This window comes from Chiloscyllium punctatum, chromosome 49 (genome assembly GCF_047496795.1).
Source record: "Chiloscyllium punctatum isolate Juve2018m chromosome 49, sChiPun1.3, whole genome shotgun sequence".
Taxonomy (NCBI): domain Eukaryota; kingdom Metazoa; phylum Chordata; class Chondrichthyes; order Orectolobiformes; family Hemiscylliidae; genus Chiloscyllium; species Chiloscyllium punctatum.
The window spans coordinates 39,910,776-39,929,393 of record NC_092787.1 but is presented as its reverse complement, the minus strand read 5'-3'; the positions used below and the strand labels follow the sequence as shown (position 1 = coordinate 39,929,393).

Here is an 18,618-nt window from a genome sequence, read left to right as displayed (position 1 = left end):
TCTACTTTCAAGGAACTATGAACCTACACTCCAAAGTCGCTTTCTTCAGCAACACTCCCTCAGACCTTACCATTAAGTCCTGCTCAATTTGAGAGAGAGCGAGCGCAAGAGACACACACACACACAAACCACAAGAGTGAGTAAAACTCATGGCATTGATTACAAGTAACAAATATTCCAAAAATGCAAAGATCTCCCAATTTGATATATCTGACCCTTCTTTAGCATTCAGCACATTGTTCCGTATAGAATAGAAAATGGAAATTAAAAAATTGAATACCAAATGTGGATGGATCTTCCTTAAAACATGTCAGGAATTCACATATAGTGCTTGATTATTTTGCTGTAAATTCCTTGTGAATAAAATTTGGCAGGGAGATGACCAATTACCCTGCAAACAAGTCAGTATTCATAGACAAGTGAACTTTAAAAACAAATAATGCACATTTTAATCAGGATTATGAGAAATCATAATTCCTCAGCCAGTAAGGGATAAAAAGATATCACATTTTTGGTTACTGTTGTCCTAATCAGAATACAATTCAATGTTCACAACATACTGTAAAATTCATAGTACATTCTGTTGATAACACAAACATGAAGCATCCATGGATCTTTTCAATAAGCACTTTGTGTAAAGTGAAAGAGAAAAAAAAATTACAATCACATTGATAACTTTGCGAAATAAACTGATGAGAATTTCAGTTCCTCCTGCCCTTTGTTTACAAATGGCTCAAGGCGGGGTGTGTTTGCTGAGTCACAGTTCAGTTCCTGCTTCTGCCAGTATTGACAACGATCTGCAACTGTTCCCACTTGTTGAGTATTTGTAACTTCCTGTTATTAACCTGAATTAGTTACAAGGCTACAAAAACTTTGTGCACAATCAAAACACAGATTAAGAACCATGCTTCAGGAGTCTCAGTCCATTCTTTAAAGACAATAAGTAGTCTCCACAACTGGTAGTACAATTATTCCCCTCCTCAATTTAAAAAGCATCAAGATCCCAGAAGAGAATGCCTGAAGAGTACAGGTCAGGTATTGGGCAGAGGAGTTACATTCTAAAACGTTTTAACAGGAAAAGCAGAAAAAATGTCCTTCTCACAGGATAATTACTAAGTGAGGAAAGGCCAAAATCCATTAGATCTTATACTGCAGGCTTTTAGGAAAGAACAAGACAGCCATCCCTAAACAGAAGTATAATTCTAAAGATACTAACACAGATACAGCATTAAAAGAATTTGCAAAGCAAGCCTCAAATGAACATCAGCTATCAATATTGCTGAGTCACTGATCGTAGGGATAAAAGTAAAAGATTGTCTGAGGAGGTATCAGACTTTCAGATCAGTGATAGGATTTACTTACTGTGGAAAATCTACTCCTGTGTGCCTGCAGAAGTTTGTACCACAGAGTTCAGGTACACTTACAAGTGTTTCATTTCTCCACCATAAGTTGTTATCTCACTCCCTACCAAAGACATCTATAGGCAGACTTCTGCCACAGATCTCTGTGTAGAAGAATCCTGGTGAATCTTAGTTATGAAGACAAGCAAATTTCTTGTAGTTACTGCTGAGCGGACAGTGCTGCTGCATCAATATTCCTTCCAAATTATAGCTCTGGATCATAAGTCACAGCAGGAAGCAAGCCACAAGTTCAATCATGGATCTGTTCCACCAATCTAATGAAGGAAGAAAATAAAATTAGTGTGCAGAAAAGCACTTCTTTCAATTATAAGATGAAGATTTTGCAACCAAGAATGAATGGTCTTTTTTTTAAACAAAAAGCAAAAAAAGCAATTATTTTTCCTGGAAGTGATGCAATCGTAAAAAATACTCATTCTGTCCTTTATGATTAGTATGACATTAGGTTAAATAGGCTGGAAAACTACCAGAAGCATTAATTGTGAAAACTAAGAAGGGCTGCAGTTTCTGGATGTGGATGTGAGGATGAAAGCTCCAATCTGCACTTTGCTGAATTGATCCAATAACTTTAATTTCACTCTAAGCAGGTTACATGTGACAATACGACTGAATATAAAAATCAATATCAGGACTGGTTAAAAATCTTTAGACTCCATCTAAAGACATTCTTTATGAATGGTGACTGACTCTTCACCTTTTGGTTATTAAAATGTTAACATTACAAACCTTTAAGTTTTGTGCTTCATTTTACATTGATAGAAATAAGCATTTATTTTGAAAGAAGTTAACTTTAAGAAATGAACAGATTAATTGTTAATGCGCCAGGATCCTGATGCAGGTGGTAGCACGTGGAAAGAGATCACCTCCCAGTTTGACTAAACTAGCATGGAGTGAGTCTGACAACCTGGACTCAGTGCTGAAATAGCTATCCAAGATTTGCATGAGATAGGTTCCATTACGGAGCTGCATCTATACAGAAACTTTCAAGAAGACTCCATGAAGATGTTGCCCTGTATATTTAAATAAAAATTGGAGGTGGCACGAGGGACACGTGCTGTTGTAAATGGGCTGCAACCTAAGAGGTGGTCTTGGTGGGTACTTATTGTGCAGAGGGTGCAGCCTGTGGAATGTTCAGAGCATATATGTGAAGGAGCAACTGTACAGGAGTTTCGGAATTATTACAATGCCACAGTAAGCACAGGAAAAGAGGTTACACAATGACAGTGAGAGAAGCAGAACTGGAGGTTGTGGGAGAAACTGGCCATTATAACAGTATAGAGGAGATGCTGTTGGAGTCTCATGGTGAATGGGTGATGAAGTGGGAACATCTCTGGGACACCCGCACCAATCAACCACACCGCCCCGTGGCCCAACATTTCAACTCCCCCTCCCACTCTGCCGAGGACATGGAGGTCCTGGGCCTCCTTCACCGCCGCTCCCTCACCACCAGACGCCTGGAGGAAGAACGCCTCATCTTCCGCCTTGGAACACTTCAACCCCAGGACATCAATGTGGACTTCAACAGTTTCATCATTTTCCCTTCCCCCACCTCACCCTAGTTCTAAACTTCCAGCTCAGCACTGTCTCCTTGACTTGTCCGGACTTGTCCTACCTGCCTATCTCCTTTTCCACCTATCCACTCCACCCTCTCCTCCCTGACCTATCACCTTCATCCCCTCCCCCACTCACCCATTGTACTCTATGCTACTTTCTCCCCACCCCCACCCTCCTCTAGCTTATCTCTCCACGCTTCAGGCTCACTGCCTTTATTCCTGATGAAGGGCTTTTGCCCGAAACGTCGATTTCGAAGCTACTTGGATGCTGCCTGAACTGCTGTGCTCTTCCAGCACCACTAATCCAGATGAAGTGATGTAGTCCAGTGATGAAGTGAGGTAGGAAGGAGGGCCTTGGGGGTGGGATTGCAAGGGGCATCCATTTACAATTGAAAGAGGCGTTAATTAGGAATGCTTAGAGAAGTGTGCATTGATATCTAGTATGCTGTGAGGTGATGCTTTGTTATCTTGGAGGGGAAAGAATGATTGCATGTTGGAAAGTGTGAAATACAAACAAGAAGTAATATCTCGTAATGCCTGCATTGCAGCCCACTTGGAAGGCTGTGAATTCATCCCTTCTTTATTTGTCACCTGCACAGGTACAAACTCAGTTGCCGCTGGAATCTCTGGGGGTCTAATAGCAGCCTCTGAGCCAGAAGTGGAAACCTCTGTGTGCCTCACACCCCAGCTCTGCACCCAGTACAGATCATAGCACTCCAGGAGGGAACTAAGCGTCAGAATAAGAGAAACGAGAAGCAAATGAAGGTACATCTCAGTTCAACCGGCCACTGCCAGAAACTGAGATGGAGCAGGAATCTGGCAGAAAGAGGAATGCTAGATATGAATCAGTCACCTGCAAGGCAGCAGATGTAGGACACTCTATGTGAAATATACAGAGATACTAGAGGAACTGTGCACTCTGGCATCAAACTTGGCAGAATCTGTCCAAGCAATGAGTGCTGTGATGATCCAACCCACAGAGTGCATGGCTTCATCCTCTGACAAGTGAGAGGTCAAAAGGCATCAGGGAGAAACAACATCCAAAGGTATAACTCCAAAGGGTGGAGAAGCCTCAGAGTACATATTACAGATAAGGGCGTCTATGGGTCAGTAGCCTGTCTCCATTGCTGCAGGCAGCAAAGGACAACCACCATGCTGTAGTGCTCTGAAAAGACTCAATGAACCTCCATCCACATGAGTTCATTCATAGTTTGTATTATTTGCAAAGCTACTGAGGCTCTGTGTAAATAAATGTTGTTGTTGAACATCGAAGAAGAGTACTTAAAATCATATAATCCCTAGAATGTGGAAATCTACAGCATCCTGTGGGGTCTACAGCAAACACCCACAATAAGGAACACTCTCAAATTCACACACTGGAGAGAGCCACCAGATTAGTGATGGCATTTTGAGCAGACCAATGGTGGACATGACCATGCTGTGACTCTCATTGTATCGGTGTTTAGATTTAGCCCTGGTATCTCCAACAGGTAATCTGAGTCACTTCTTCAAAGGCTAGCCTTTGAGACCCAGCAGCCACCCAACAGGTCAGAGAGTGGGAAAGACCACAAGCTACAGGCTGAGAGAGAGGGCAAGAGTGGACTGTGGAAAATGCTGTTCAAAACAACGTTAAAATGGAACTCATATTGCGAATACAGGCAGAGGTGAAAACAGCATGACTTAGAAACAGGATTTCCTGTGAATATAGGGCTGATGTTAGCAACAGTGAGGCAACTAAACTGCATGAAGTGACAGCTTCCAAAGCTGCAGTCTAAGATGATATAGCTGGACATTAAGACGGCCCATGGATCAACAATGCTGCCCATTAGTATTTAAAGTCACAGCTCAGATGTTCCAACTTGACAGACAACATGGACAGTGTAAGTTACCTTTCTGATCAAGGATCCTGATTCAGCAGTTAGATTTGGGAAGCCGGTACACTCCGCCGGAATATACTAGCTGGTGGTCCTTCACTTTCTTCTGCAAGAATGCCTGAAGCTCCTGCATGTCAATCTCAGCCATTACTGGCCCCGTCATCACAAACATCTTGAGCATGGTGTGAATACGTTCCAGGGGTAAGCTCTCTAGGTTGGTCAGCATACCCTGGATATACGTCCAAAACAGCTGTGAAACACAAATTAACCAGCTTCATTTAAATAATGCACCAAAACATGTCATACCAGAACCGCTGCTCAAACTGAGCACTCTTTCTGGAAATCTGAAACAGGGAATGCCAGCAGCCATGCCAAGTGGCACTATTTTGAAGGGGAGTGCCCTAGCCAATATAATTGATCTCTGAACCATATCACTATTACCTAGTCATAATAATGATGCTCATGGGATCTGGATTTATGCAAATTGGCTGGCATGTTTCCTACATTAGTAGCGGTGCTTCAAAAGTACTTCACAGGCTTTAAAGTGTTTTGGGACATCTTGTTGCTGTACAACACACCATAAAAATGTCAGCCTTTCTTTATTTCTCACATGTAAGAGACACTAGCCCCATTTTCACATGAGGCCCACACACCCAAGGTCAAAGGAGAGACATTAACATTGGTGGTATCAGGATGGATACTGATGAATCCACAGCATTTTGCTATTGCTGGGATGTTTCTCAGGGAATTTGCAATCACCTCAATGTCATGTATAGTAAAGGAGATATAGAATTTATTTTGATCATTTTAACAAGGGCTACAAGACTAGCAAATTATTCGCATGCAATGTATTATAACATAACTTACTAAAACAGCTGTACCTGCAATTCCTCTTCTTTCTGATCAGCCTGGGAAGCCATAGCAGAGTCTCCCTCTTCATCACTATCAATTAAAACCATTTTCTCCTGCTGATCCTTCTGTTCTTCCTCAATCACTGTAAATGTATCTGTGGGATCCTCTTTTAGGACTCCCTGCTGCTGCCAAAGTGCAATTTTCCTTCGCAGGGCAATGACAGGAACTTTAAGTGCATCACTGAGCTCATCCAGAGTCCAGGTACCTGTGAATACACACATTCAACAAAAACTCAGCTTTAGCTCTGCAGTAGCACTTCATGTCTAATCTCCTCATGAGTACATTTAATTTATGGCCTTCATCATGTTCGATTTCAATATCGTAAGCAGTTCTCAAGGGAATGCAATAATTATCAGAAAAGGAAGTCACTGGATCCTATGAAATAATTACCTTATTAGGATTGTACTATAGGCCTATTAATAGTCAGGGCAAATTGAGAAGCAAATTTGTAAGGAAATCTCAGATATCTGTAAGAATAATAGGGCTGTAATGGTAGGGGATTTTAACATTCCAAACATAGACTGGGACTGGCTTAGTGTTAACAACTTGGATGGAGAGGAATTTGTTAAATGTGTACAAGAAAATTTTCTGATTCAATATGTTGATGTACCTACTAGAGAAAGAGCAAAACCTGACCCTCTCTTCGGAAAGACTAGCAGGGTAAGTGTCTGTTGTGTCAGTGGGGGAGCACTTTGGGATCAGCGACCATAATTCTATTAGTTTTATAATAGGTATGAAAAAGGACAGAGCTGATCTAAAAGTTAAAGTTCTCAATTGGAATTAAAGGCCAATTTTCACAGTATTAAGCAGGAATGTTCAAAAGTTGATTGAGGAGAGTATTTGCAAGGAAAGGGACAGTTGGAAAGTGAAAGGCCTTTAAAAATGACATCGAGAGTTCAGAGTAAGTATATCCCTGTTGGAACGAAGGGCAAGCTGGTAGGTGTAGGGAATGCTGGATGGTGAGAAAAATTGAGCTTCTGGTCAATAAAAAGGAGGCAGCATATGTCAGCTGAGATCGAGTGAGTGTAAGGGCAGTAGGAGTATACTCAAGAGGGAAATCAGGAGGGCAAAAAGGGAACGAGATAGCTTTGGCAAATAGAGTGAAGGGAAATCCAAAGAGATTCTACAAATACATATAATACACTAACTAGAGAGAGAATAGGGCCCCATAAAGGTCAACGAGGTAGTCTATGTATGGAACCACAGGAGATGGGTGAGATATTAAATGAATATTTCACGTTTGTATTTACTTTGGAGAAGGACATGGAAGTTAGGGAACTTGGGAACTAAATAGTGATGTTATGAAAAGTGTCCATAATACAGAAGAAGTGGTGCTGGAGGTCTTAAAATGCTTAAAAAGTAGGCAATTCCCCAGGACCTGATCATGTGTACCCCAGAACTATGTGTGAAGCTGGGGAAGAAATTGTGGGGCACCTAGCAGAGATATTTGTAGCATCCACAGCCACAGGTTAGGTGCTAGAAGATTGCATGTCTCACTAGGAGAAAGTGAGGACTGCAGATGCTGGAGATCAGAGTCCAGAGTATGGTGCTGGAAAAGCACAGCAGGTCAGGCAGCATCCAAGGAGCAGTAGAGTCAACATTTCGGGCATAAACCCTTCATCAGCTCCTTGGATGCTGCCTGGCCTGCTCTGCTTTTCCAGTATTACACTCTAGAATCCTGTCTCACTAACTTGATTGATTTATTTTTTGAAGAGGTAGCACAGAAGATTGATGAAGGCAAGAGCAGTGGGCATTGTCTATCGTATAGGAGGTATGGTCACTAAGTTTGCAGATGACACCAAAATTGGTCATGTCCTGGGTGGTGAAGAAGGTTATTTCAGAGTATGTTAAAAATCACACAACACTAGGTTATAGTCCAACGGATTTATTTGGAAGCACTAGGTTTCAGAGCGCTGCTCCTTCATCAGGCAACTCCAAGTCATCTCAGAGTACAACGGGGCCTGGATCAGATAGGCCAATGGGCCGAGCAGTGACAGATGGAGTTTATTGCAGATAAACATGAGGTGTTGAGGCAAACCAGAGTAGGACTTATACAGTTAATGTTAGACTCCTGGGGAGTGTTGCCAAACAAAGGGACCAAGGGGTTCAGGTGCGTAGTTCCTTGAAAATGGAGTCACAGGTAGACAAGGTGTTGAAGGTGGTGTTTGGCATGCTTGTCTTCATTGGTCAGTGCACTGAATATAGGAGTTGCAACATCATGTTGCAGATGTATATGACATTGGCAAGGCCAGTATTAGAATGCTGCATTCAATTCTGGTCTCCCTGCTTTAAGAAAAATAGAATAAAATAGAATAGAACCCCTACAGTGTGGAAACAGGCCATTAGGCCCAACAAATCCACACCAACCCTCTGAAAAGTAACCCACCCAGACCCATTTCCCTACCCTACTAGTCTACATTTACTCCTGACTAATGCACATCCCTGAACGCTATGGGTAATTTAGCATGGCCGATTCACCTAAACTGCATATTTTTAGACTGTGGGAAGAAACTGGAGCAGCTAGAGGAAACCCATGTAGACACGAGGAAAATGTACAAACGCCACACAGACAGGCGCCCGAGGCCAGAACTGAACCCAGGTTCCTGTCACTGTGAGGTAGCAGTGCTAACCACTGAGCCACTGTACCGCCATGTTAAATCTGGGCTCAGAAAAAAATTACAAGGATGTTGCTGGGATTGGAGGACATGAGCTACAGGAAGAGGCTGAATAGGCTGGGGCATTTTTTTTCCCCTAAAGCATAGGCTGAGGTGTGACCTTATAGAAGTTTATAGGGTCATGATGAGTGTGGAAAGGATGAATAGCTAAGTTTCTTTTCCCAGGGTAGGTTTAAGGTGAGGGGGAAAAGATTTAAATGTGTGCAGAGGGGCAACTTTCTCACGCATACACTGGTGGGTGTATGGAATGAGCTGCCAGAAGAGATGGTAGGTATAATTACAGTTAAAAGGCATCTGGATTGGTACATGAATAAGAAAGATTTGGAGGGATATGCATTGAGAGTATGGTGCTGGAAAAGCACAGCAGGTCAGGCAGCAACCGAGGAGCAGGAGAGTCAATGTTTCGGATTAAGGGCTTTTGCCCGAAATGTTAATTCTCTTGCTCCTCAGATGCTGCCTGACCTGCTGTGTGTTTCCAGCACCACTCTCGACTCTAATCTCCAGCATCTGCAGTCCTCACCTTCTCCTTGGAAGGATATGTGCCAAATGCTGGCAAATGGGACTAGATCAGTTTAGGATATCTGGTCGATTGGACCAAAGGGTCTGTTTCTGTGGTGTATAACTTTATGTCTATAATTTCTCCAATGCCTGACAAGTTGTGCTAATGAGGAATGGAACCATAGTTCCTAGATTTAAACACTGGCCTGTGATTAATGAGTTGTGCTGATGTAACTGGTCTTAGCTTCCAAGTTAAGAAGCATGAACGAGGGAGAAGATTTTTAAAAAAAAATCAACATTTCAACAGTAGTAGACTCACCGACTTTAAGGGCATTTAAATGGTTATTGGATAAACAGATGGATGAAAGTGGAATAGTGTAGAATAGATAGGCTTCAGATTGCTTCCACAGGTCAAAGAACCTGTATTGCACTGTAATATTGTATATCTAACCAGGCCTCCCACAGCTGACTATAGTAGAATGCCCAGAGGGAGGGCAGGGTTGGGATCAGCTATGATGCCCATGGAGTTGCATAATACATTAAGAGGAACCTCGATTATCCGAACTTCAGATTATCTCGCAAGATCAAAGGGTCCCGATGCTTGGCTAAAATATGTTATCCAGCATTCGATTATTCAAAATACTACCTGTCCATGTTATTTGGGCAATCAAGGTTCCTCTATATAGAGATGGAAATAGGAGAAAATTGGCTGGGGAAAAGAAAAGCATCTTTTTTACCAATGTCACCCATTCATAGGCTCTCATGTGCTTCAAAATCCTCTTTCCTGATCACTTAAATGAGAAAGCAATATTGACAATGATTGGAAGGAGTTAAAAACAAGGTTTTCTATGTCATTGAATAAAAATTGGCATATAGGACACAGTCCCAGTGCTTTAGAAAGTATGGTGCTCCAGATGTTCTGAGTTTAATTGTGATAAATTTAGGTGAAATTCTCTTTCATTCCCTAATAATGAGGCAGCAACACTCACTCTTCTGTTGGAAGTGCATAATGATTGCAGCATGGACAGGTGAGACAGATACAGATAATGTTCGATCTGCCAGCTCGATCTCCAGGTCAACATTTCCCAGATGAGGCTTCCAGTTCAGTGATCTCATGGCCTGAAAGAGAGAAAGTGATAAAACTATGTGCCATAACCACAAGAGACACCAATGCATTCGTCCTTGGAGTCAGAAAAATCTATTTCTGAGCTTCAGAATACTCATTATTCAATCACTGGGGTAAACAAAAACTGCTCTGCATTCAATCAAAATCCTTAGAGCATCACTAACATCTTTTTAGCAACCAAAGAAACTGATTATATATAGTCTAAATGCTAGCCATTTTACATTCCTTCAAGATTTCATGAACATAAGTAACATTAAATTTTAAAAAAATTGAAGTAATTGGCACAGACTATGCTCACAGCGACTAAGAATCCATTCAGGATCAAAATAAAAGACTAACAGTTTGATATTTTTTTCATGTTCACTTCTTCAAATGTGAACACAAACTATGGAACCTGTTATTATGAAGCCCGCAATGCAAAAACAGAGCACAACAAATTCTAAACCTTCATCAAAACCTTTTCTCACACACCCTGACCATGCATATGGTTACAATGTCAAAAAATGCCCTCTATTAGAAATCAATACACTGCAAAAGAACATAAAAAGGATCTAGCTTACAAGGGAGTGGTTACAGAAGAGTTTTGCTTAGTACAAATTATATTCAAGACACTCACTGTCCCCTATTAGTGGAGCAATGGGTGCAAGTTTACATTGTGTACTTTCCCATCACTACTTCCTGTCATACATCATGTGACCTGGGCAGACTCAGTTTGGAGGAAAGGTCATTGGACCCAAAACATTAACTCTAATTCCTCTTCACAAGTGCTGCCAGACCCACTGAGGTTTTCTGGCAACTTCTGTTTTTGTTTCTCATTTACATCAACTGCAGTTCTCTTGTTTTTTATTTGGTTAAAAATACTTGCTCACTCAAAAATTGCTTCTTACCTCCCCGGTAAGCAGTTATAGCCTTGAAGCTAAACTGGCTGAAGATAGTCCTCCTATTGCTTGTCTAGGATATCTGAACAATGGAAACAAGCTGCTTGCATGTTCAATGAGCTACAAGTTTCACCTGTAGTCACCAAAGAAAGTCATTGATAAATTCTCAGTACTAACCTTTAATTTCTCATACTTCTTGGTATAAGCATCCATTGCTTCTTTCACTTCAATAGGGAGCTCCAGTTTTTCCTCTTTCAAAGGTGGCCAGAACTCACCAGACAGAATCATTGCATTCAGGTGTAAAGGAGTCTCTTGGTCCTCCTCGTGAATGTGGCTATTTATCCTTCGAGAATCAGCCACATCCTGTACACAAAATCCAAAGATTAATGCAGTCTATTTTCAAGGAGATCAACAATTGCAGTGTTTAGATCATAAGACACAGGAACAGAAATTAGGCCATTCAGCCCATTGAGTCTGCACTACCATTCAGTCATGGCAGATAGGTTTTTTCAACCCCATTCTCTCGCTTTCTCCCCGTAACTTTTGATCCCTTGACAATCAAGAACCAATCTTTCTCTGTTTTAAATATACTCAATGACCTGGCAATGAACTCCACAGATTCACCACTCTCTTGCTGAAGAAGCTTCTCCTCATCTCTGACCAAAAGGATCTACCCTTTACTCTAAAGCTGTGCTCTCCAGCCCTAGTCTCTCCTACCTATGAAAACATCTTCCCAATGTCTATTCTGTCCAGGCCACTCAGTATTCTGTAAGTTTCAATCAGGTCCCACCTCACCCTTAATGCTGAGCAAAATCCCAGAGTCCTTAAACATTGCTCATATGTTAAGACTTTCATTCCTGGGATCATTGTTGTAAACCTTCTCTGGACCCTTTCCAGGGCCAGTGTGCTCTTCCTGAGGTATGGGGCCCAAAATTGTGCGCATTACTCTAAATGTGGTCTGACCAGAACTTTCTAAAACCTCAAGTATATCCCTGCTTTTTATATTACTGAATGAATGTCACCATTGCCCTTAATAAGATTTGCTTATTAACACATAATTGCCACACGGGCGTTTTCCGAGTGGTGGAAAAACAACAATAAAGACTATTCACAATAGTGTCATCTCTTCCGGTCTCACAATACATTAAAAAAACAGAAGCAATCTGTAAGTATTCTTATGCAAGCTCCAGAATTTGGTTAAAGAGCCACATGGAGGCTTGGACATTCCTGTACAACTAATGAATGGTACATGATACAAGAAAACCTCTACGCAGGAAAGGGAATTCGGAATGTTAACTTCTGAATCAATTACCTGTGCTTCATTTTAAGACTTCAGGGGAATAGTTGAATGCTCCCACATTGAATGTGTGTGGGGAGGGTCAGGGTGTCACTGTCCATTCCTAATTGCCCTGTAGAAGGTGGTGGTAAGCTGCCTTAAATGAGCCACTACAGTCTTTGGGGTACAAGACAACCACCTGATGAAAAGCAGCGCTTTGAAAGCTAGTGCTTCCAAATAAACCTGTTGACTATAACCTGGTATTGTGTGATTTTTAATTTTGTCCACCCCGGTCCAACACCAGCACCTCCAAATCATAAATTCTAGTAAAACTGGCGTAAATCTTCAAAGAGCATAGATTCAACAAATTACACATAATGCATGGTTGTGGAAAATAGGTTTGCCCCATGGGCCTGCTGTTAGAAAGAGACAATTATACAGATGAATGTTCATTTTAACAGTAGACTAAATTGACATTTGATTAAAACTGAAAATGCACAGTAGGTCAATCAGCACTACATAAAGTGCCTTGCCTGTCCATTTCATTACCTTGATCACTTCAGACTACTTCTTAAACCTCTCCGCTCTGCTGAAAACAGCACTAAATACTCAGTCTCCTCTTCAAGTAATTCCTCATTGTTGTAACATTTTAGTGAAAATAAATTTCATTCACTCAATACTTTTATAGGATTTCCATATACCCAAAAGGGCAAATACTCCAACACAAGTAACTTCAAAATTGTAATTGTACAAGATAAGACACTATTGCAGGTTAAATACCAGTTGCACAAAGTACCTGATAAACTTAAACCGTTTTAACTTGCAGTGCTTTCACTGACCTTTAACATGACCTCACAGAAGTGCATCTGAGCCTCTCCAAAACGCAGCTTGAGCAACTCCAGATTTCGAATTTCCCTATGGTGAAGCAGTCACATCAGATTGACAAGATATGAATAATCAGAATATGCAGTGACTCAAGCAGTTCCAATAGAAGCAAAATAGACAACAGGTTCCAGAACATTCTCACAAACATTGTCATTAACTGCAAAAGAAGACTATAAAAGGTCTGAAAAAATATAGTAACCTTTGGGCATTCTGAATGCAATGATTTTATATGGAACTTAGTCATAGCATGCATTTGCTACAAATGTATTGTTCCAATTTAAACAAACACAGTTTGTATCATTACTTTCTCTCGGTGAATATACTTCAAACATACACAAAGTTTAAACGATTGCATCTTTGAATTTACCACTGAAATGGGAACAGGGTTTGTGCTCAGTGGTAGCAATTCCATGTCAGGGAAGAGGTGCACAAATCAAACCCTGCCCCAACAATACTCTCTGACTCTGAAGTTTGGCTCAAGATCTCATAGATACTTTCCAAACTTCATAAGGGTTGTGGGAGCCACAAAAGCCTTCCCTCTTTACAGATTAAATAACCTGTTGGCTTGTGTGAAGCTGGTTGATGATGATGGAAGGAGAATTCATGTAAGATGTGAGCCATCAATCCTCCTATAAATCCTTCCACTATTTTACCTGTCTCCAAGAACTTATTAATGTGAAGGGAGAAAAACAAATTTTTAAAAATCACTTTTTAAAAGTTTGGCATAAAAATGGCTAAGCCAAAGTTCAACTTATCCACAAAATTCCTACAGTGTGGAAGCAGTCCATTTGGGCCATTGAATCCACACCACCCCGCTGAAGAGCAACCCTCCCAGACCAATCCCCCACCCTATCTCTGTAACTCATGGTTAATCCACCTCGCCTGCACACCCCTGGACACTATAAACAATTCAGCACCATCCGTCCATCTACCCTGCACAGCTTCACACTGTGGAAGGGAACCGGTGCACCCAAAGGAAATCCACGCAGACATGGGGAGAACGTGCAAACTCCACTAGACTCAGTATTAAATCACACTAAATTCTCATCTTCAAGAGAAAACATACTCTTGGAACATGCCAACTGGCTTTTATTGGTAGAGGAATTGAGTTCCGGAGTCCTGAGGTCATGTTGCAGTTGTATGAGACTCTGGTGCTGCCGCATCTGAAGTATTGTGTGCAGTTTTGGTCGCCATACTATAGGAAGGATGTGGAGGCACTGGAACGGGTGCAGAGGAGGTTTACCAGGATGTTGTCTGGTATGGTAGGAAGATCGTATGAGGAAAGGCTGAGGCACTTGGGCTGTTTTCATTGGAGAAAAGAAGGTTTAGGGGTGACTTGATAGAGGTGTACAAGATGATTAGGGGTTTAGATAGGGTTGACCACGAGAACCTTTTTCCACACATGGAGTCAGCTATTACGAGGGGGCATAGCTTTAAATTAAGGGGTGGTAAGTATAGGACAGATGTTAGGGGTAGATTTTTTACTCAGCGAGTCGTGAGTTCATGGAATGCCCTGCCAGTAGCAGTGGTGGACTTCCCCTCTTTATGGGCATTTAAACGGGCATTGGATAGGCATATGGAGGATAGTGGGCTAGTGTAGGTTAGGTGGGCTTGGATCGGTGCAACATCGAGGGCCAAAGGGCCTGTACTGCGCTGTCTTTTTCTATGTTCTAAATAGGAAGAGAAGGCCATTTTGTGCAAGCTTGAAGCATCTCATTTTTCACTTGAGGACCCTGCAAGCTCTAGGATTCAACATGGAGTTCAATAACTTGATTCTGGCAATGGTTTTATCCACCTCACACCCTGGTCCTGTGATGACATGGGTCACTAAAGCCAACCTAATCTTAGCTCTCAATATCGCTTATACAGTCATACAGCATAGAAACAAACCTTTTGGTCTAACTACAGAATGCCAACCATGTTTCCAACTAAACTAGTCTCACCTGTCTGGACTTGGCCCACATCTCTCCAACCCTTTTATTCATGTACTTATCCAAATGGCTTTTAAATGTTTTAACTGTACCTGCATTCAGCACTTCCTCTGGCAGTTCATTCCACATACAAGCCACTGTGTAAAAAGGTTGCCCCTCATGTCCTTTACAAAAATTTTCTCCTCCCACCTTAAAAAGTATGTCCCCTAGTTTTGAACTCTACCTACCCTTGGGAAAAGACGCTTGCTATATTCACCTAACTTATGCACCTCATGATTTTATAAACCTTTATAAGATCACCCTTCAACCTCCTATGCTCCACTGAAAAATGTCCAACCCTATTTTTATAGCTCAAACCTATCATTCCCAGCAACATCCTCATAAATCTTTGATGAACCCTTCCAGCTTAATAATATCCTTCATATAAAAAGGCAATCAGAACTGTACACTACGCCAGAAGAGGCCTCAACAACGTTCTGTACAACCTCAACATGCATCCTAACTCCTACATCTTTTAAGCAGCACGGTGGCTCAGTGGTTAGCACTGCTGCCTCACAGCGCCAGGGAACCAGGTTAAATTCCAGCCTCAGGCAACTGTCTGTGTGGAGTTTGCACACTTTCCCCACATCTCAGTGGGTTTCCTCCAGGTGCTCCAGTTTCCTCACAAAATCCAAAGATATGCAGGTTAGGTGAATTGGCCATGCTAAATTGCCCATAGTGTTTAGGGATGTGTAGGTTAGGTGCATTAGTCTGGGGAGAGTAATAGAGTAGGGGTATGGTTCTGGACGGGTTATTCTTTGGAGGGTCAGTGTGGACTTCTTGGGCCGAAGTACTTGTTTCCACACTGTAGAGATTCAATGATACTCAAAAGATCTGAGCAATGAAGGCAAACATGCTAAACAAACCTGTTTAAAGACCCTGTCTACCTGTGATGCAAATTTCAAAGAATTATGTACCTGAACCCCCAGGTCTCTGTTCTACAACACTACCCAGGGCTCTACCACTAACAGTATAAATCCTGCCCTTGTTTGTTTTACCAAAATGCAATATCTCGCATCTATCAAAACTAAATTCCATCTTCCACTCCTCAGCCCATTGACCCAATTGTACTGTGAGATAACCTTCTTTACTATTCACTATATCACCAACCATGAAAACTTACTAATCATGCCGCCTCATCCAAATTGTTTAAATAAATGACAGAAGTGGCCCAGTACCAGTCCCTGTGGAACACTGTTGGTCACATGCCAAAAAACAACCCTCCACCACCATCACCCTCTGCCTCCTACTGTCAAGCCAAATTTGTATCCAGTTTGCAAGTTTACCCTGAATCCCACGTGATCTAACTTTACTAATTAGTTGACCATGCCGAATCCTGTCAAAGGCTTTACGAAAGCCCATGTATACAATATCTCAGTTTCTCTTCTTTCCAAGCCCACCCTCGTCTGCCTGGCCCTTTCCTATTCCTCTTTCTGTCTCTGGGTTCCATCTCCACTTATCCGCTCACTCCTTCCCCCATTGCCCAACCTCATCTTCAGCATAAATACCCATTTTTCCTAGCTGCTATCATTTCTGATGAAGGATCATCAGACTTGAAACGTTAACTCTGCTTTCCACCTACAGATGCTGACAGACCTGCTGCCTTTCACCAACAACTCTGTCCGTTGTTTCAAATCTCCTGGATAGGTGGACTGTGGAATATGTTAAAGATGGGGAAATCTGGAGGCTGTTACTATTTGAAGGTTCATTATGTCATTCTGCTTCCCTTGAATGGGACCTGAATACACGATCCTCTGAATATTTAGACTCAGCCTTAAGGACAATGAATCTGAAGCCTCTCAGAATCAGGAGCAACCACAGACAGGTCAATTATGGTTTGTGCTTCCAATCCAATCCTGCAAGCATTCCGGTACCTGCAGGTAACGTAGCTGAAATGATGGAGTATTCGGTCTGCCAAAAGTGTACGATATTCATTGATAAACAATTCTTTGCTGCCGTAAATGCTGACCAGCAAGGTGATGATGTCAGAAGATCTTCGTTTAGAACCAAATTTACCTAAAGCAAGTTAGGGAGAAATGAAATTGACATAGTGAGGTGTAACCCCAATCCAGGCTGCAAAATTAAATAAGGCATTAAAAGTACAAAGGGATCAGTATCACAATGTGGATCTGTATTGCAAGTCACGTTATTAGAAATATTTATTCATTCTTGTTAATTCTACAAAAAAAAGCAACATATTGCGAAGAAATGTTATTTGAAGAGCTGCAAACAGTAAAAACTTATTGGTTTCAGAATTTTTTTGTGCCCTTCCTTTAGGTTCCTACCAGTGCAGGTAAGTTACTTGACCATCAAGCTAAAGTTCAAATCACAGCATGGTAAGTTATCACATTAAATTCAACAGGTGATGTGGTGATAAAAGTCACCATTAAACTTAAAACCTACCATAAAATCTTGGTAAAAGTTAAGTGGTTCATGACCAATCTGCCTGTTAATTTTGCTTACTTCAATTTGCAGTACTTTATTTTTTGAAGTGGCCACATTGTGGGCAATTTGCAAGCGACCAGCACAAGACTTCACGAGAAACCGCTCATCTGTTCATCCACACTCAAATGTTTCTCAAGTAATTGTACAAAACGTACTGCCATGTTGTAGCACTTTCATAACCTTGAGATGCCCCACGGATTCACAGCTAAATAAGTACTTACCGAAATGTAGTCACTGTTGCACTATTGAAAAAGTGGAACTTAACTATTGTTAAAAGGAGATAAGAGGTGAAAGCACTCAGTGCTAGAACACAAGAATCAGAATGATAAAAGAGAACACCAGTTTATGCAGCATGAGGACAGGATGCTGATTGACTGGACCATCACTGGCAAGAAAACTCTGCATGACCAATGAACTGTCGTTCCTTATTTAGTTTTCCATCAAAAAGATGCAACGTGCACACAAATTCCTTCTGATTTCAAAACAAAACAGGATTCTCTATCAATATTTGCAGCTTATCGAACACACAAATTTATCACACTGCATATGATACTGATGATCTTAAATTAATTTTTGTGTAATTCTTAGCATAGTCCAGATAATTTAGAGTCATAGAGATGTGCAGCACAGAAACAAACCTTTTGGTCCAACTCGTCCATGCTGACCAGATATCCTAAAATAATCGAATCCTATTTGTCAGCACTTGGCCATATCTCTCTAAATCCTTCCTATTCATATACACCTGAGCTTAGTTTCAATGACAACGTGTAGACCGAAATTGTTATCAGAGGATACTCTCTAGACAGGGCTCTTGCTAACATCTTAATTGCTTACCAAGAAATGTGAGTCTGATTGGTGCCCAGATGGCTTTAGATTATCATAGAAGGTGAAGACGTCCAAGTATCTGAACAACAGGTAAAGCTAGTTTTTATTAAATCATCTAGATTCTGCTAAGAATCACGCCAATTTTAAAATCATCAGTGGGGCTCGCAATATAATAAATCTGTACATTCTTGAAGCTACATATATTAATGCTCAAGATACTGTCTTATGTAGGTAAAAATAATTTGTACCTATATTGAACCTTTTCCACTGAAAAACAATAAGG

General features: G+C 41.3%; 1 protein-coding gene across 2 annotated transcripts in view; it reads right to left on the bottom strand.

Moving 5' to 3' along the window:
* Positions 1-425: 425 nt before the first annotated feature.
* anapc2 (anaphase promoting complex subunit 2) overlaps positions 426-18,618 on the bottom strand; it is a 56,248-nt gene continuing 38,055 nt past the window's right edge. For both annotated transcript variants that reach the window (XM_072566293.1, XM_072566294.1), the window contains exons 8-14: positions 16,940-17,081; positions 13,050-13,125; positions 11,112-11,297; positions 9,920-10,049; positions 5,727-5,962; positions 4,861-5,095; positions 426-1,675 (exon numbers count right to left, since the gene is read on the bottom strand). In XM_072566293.1, coding sequence (XP_072422394.1) covers positions 4,883-5,095; positions 5,727-5,962; positions 9,920-10,049; positions 11,112-11,297; positions 13,050-13,125; positions 16,940-17,081 — 983 coding nt within the window. In that variant the 3' untranslated portion in view covers positions 426-1,675; positions 4,861-4,882. The remainder of the gene's footprint in view (positions 1,676-4,860; positions 5,096-5,726; positions 5,963-9,919; positions 10,050-11,111; positions 11,298-13,049; positions 13,126-16,939; positions 17,082-18,618) is intronic.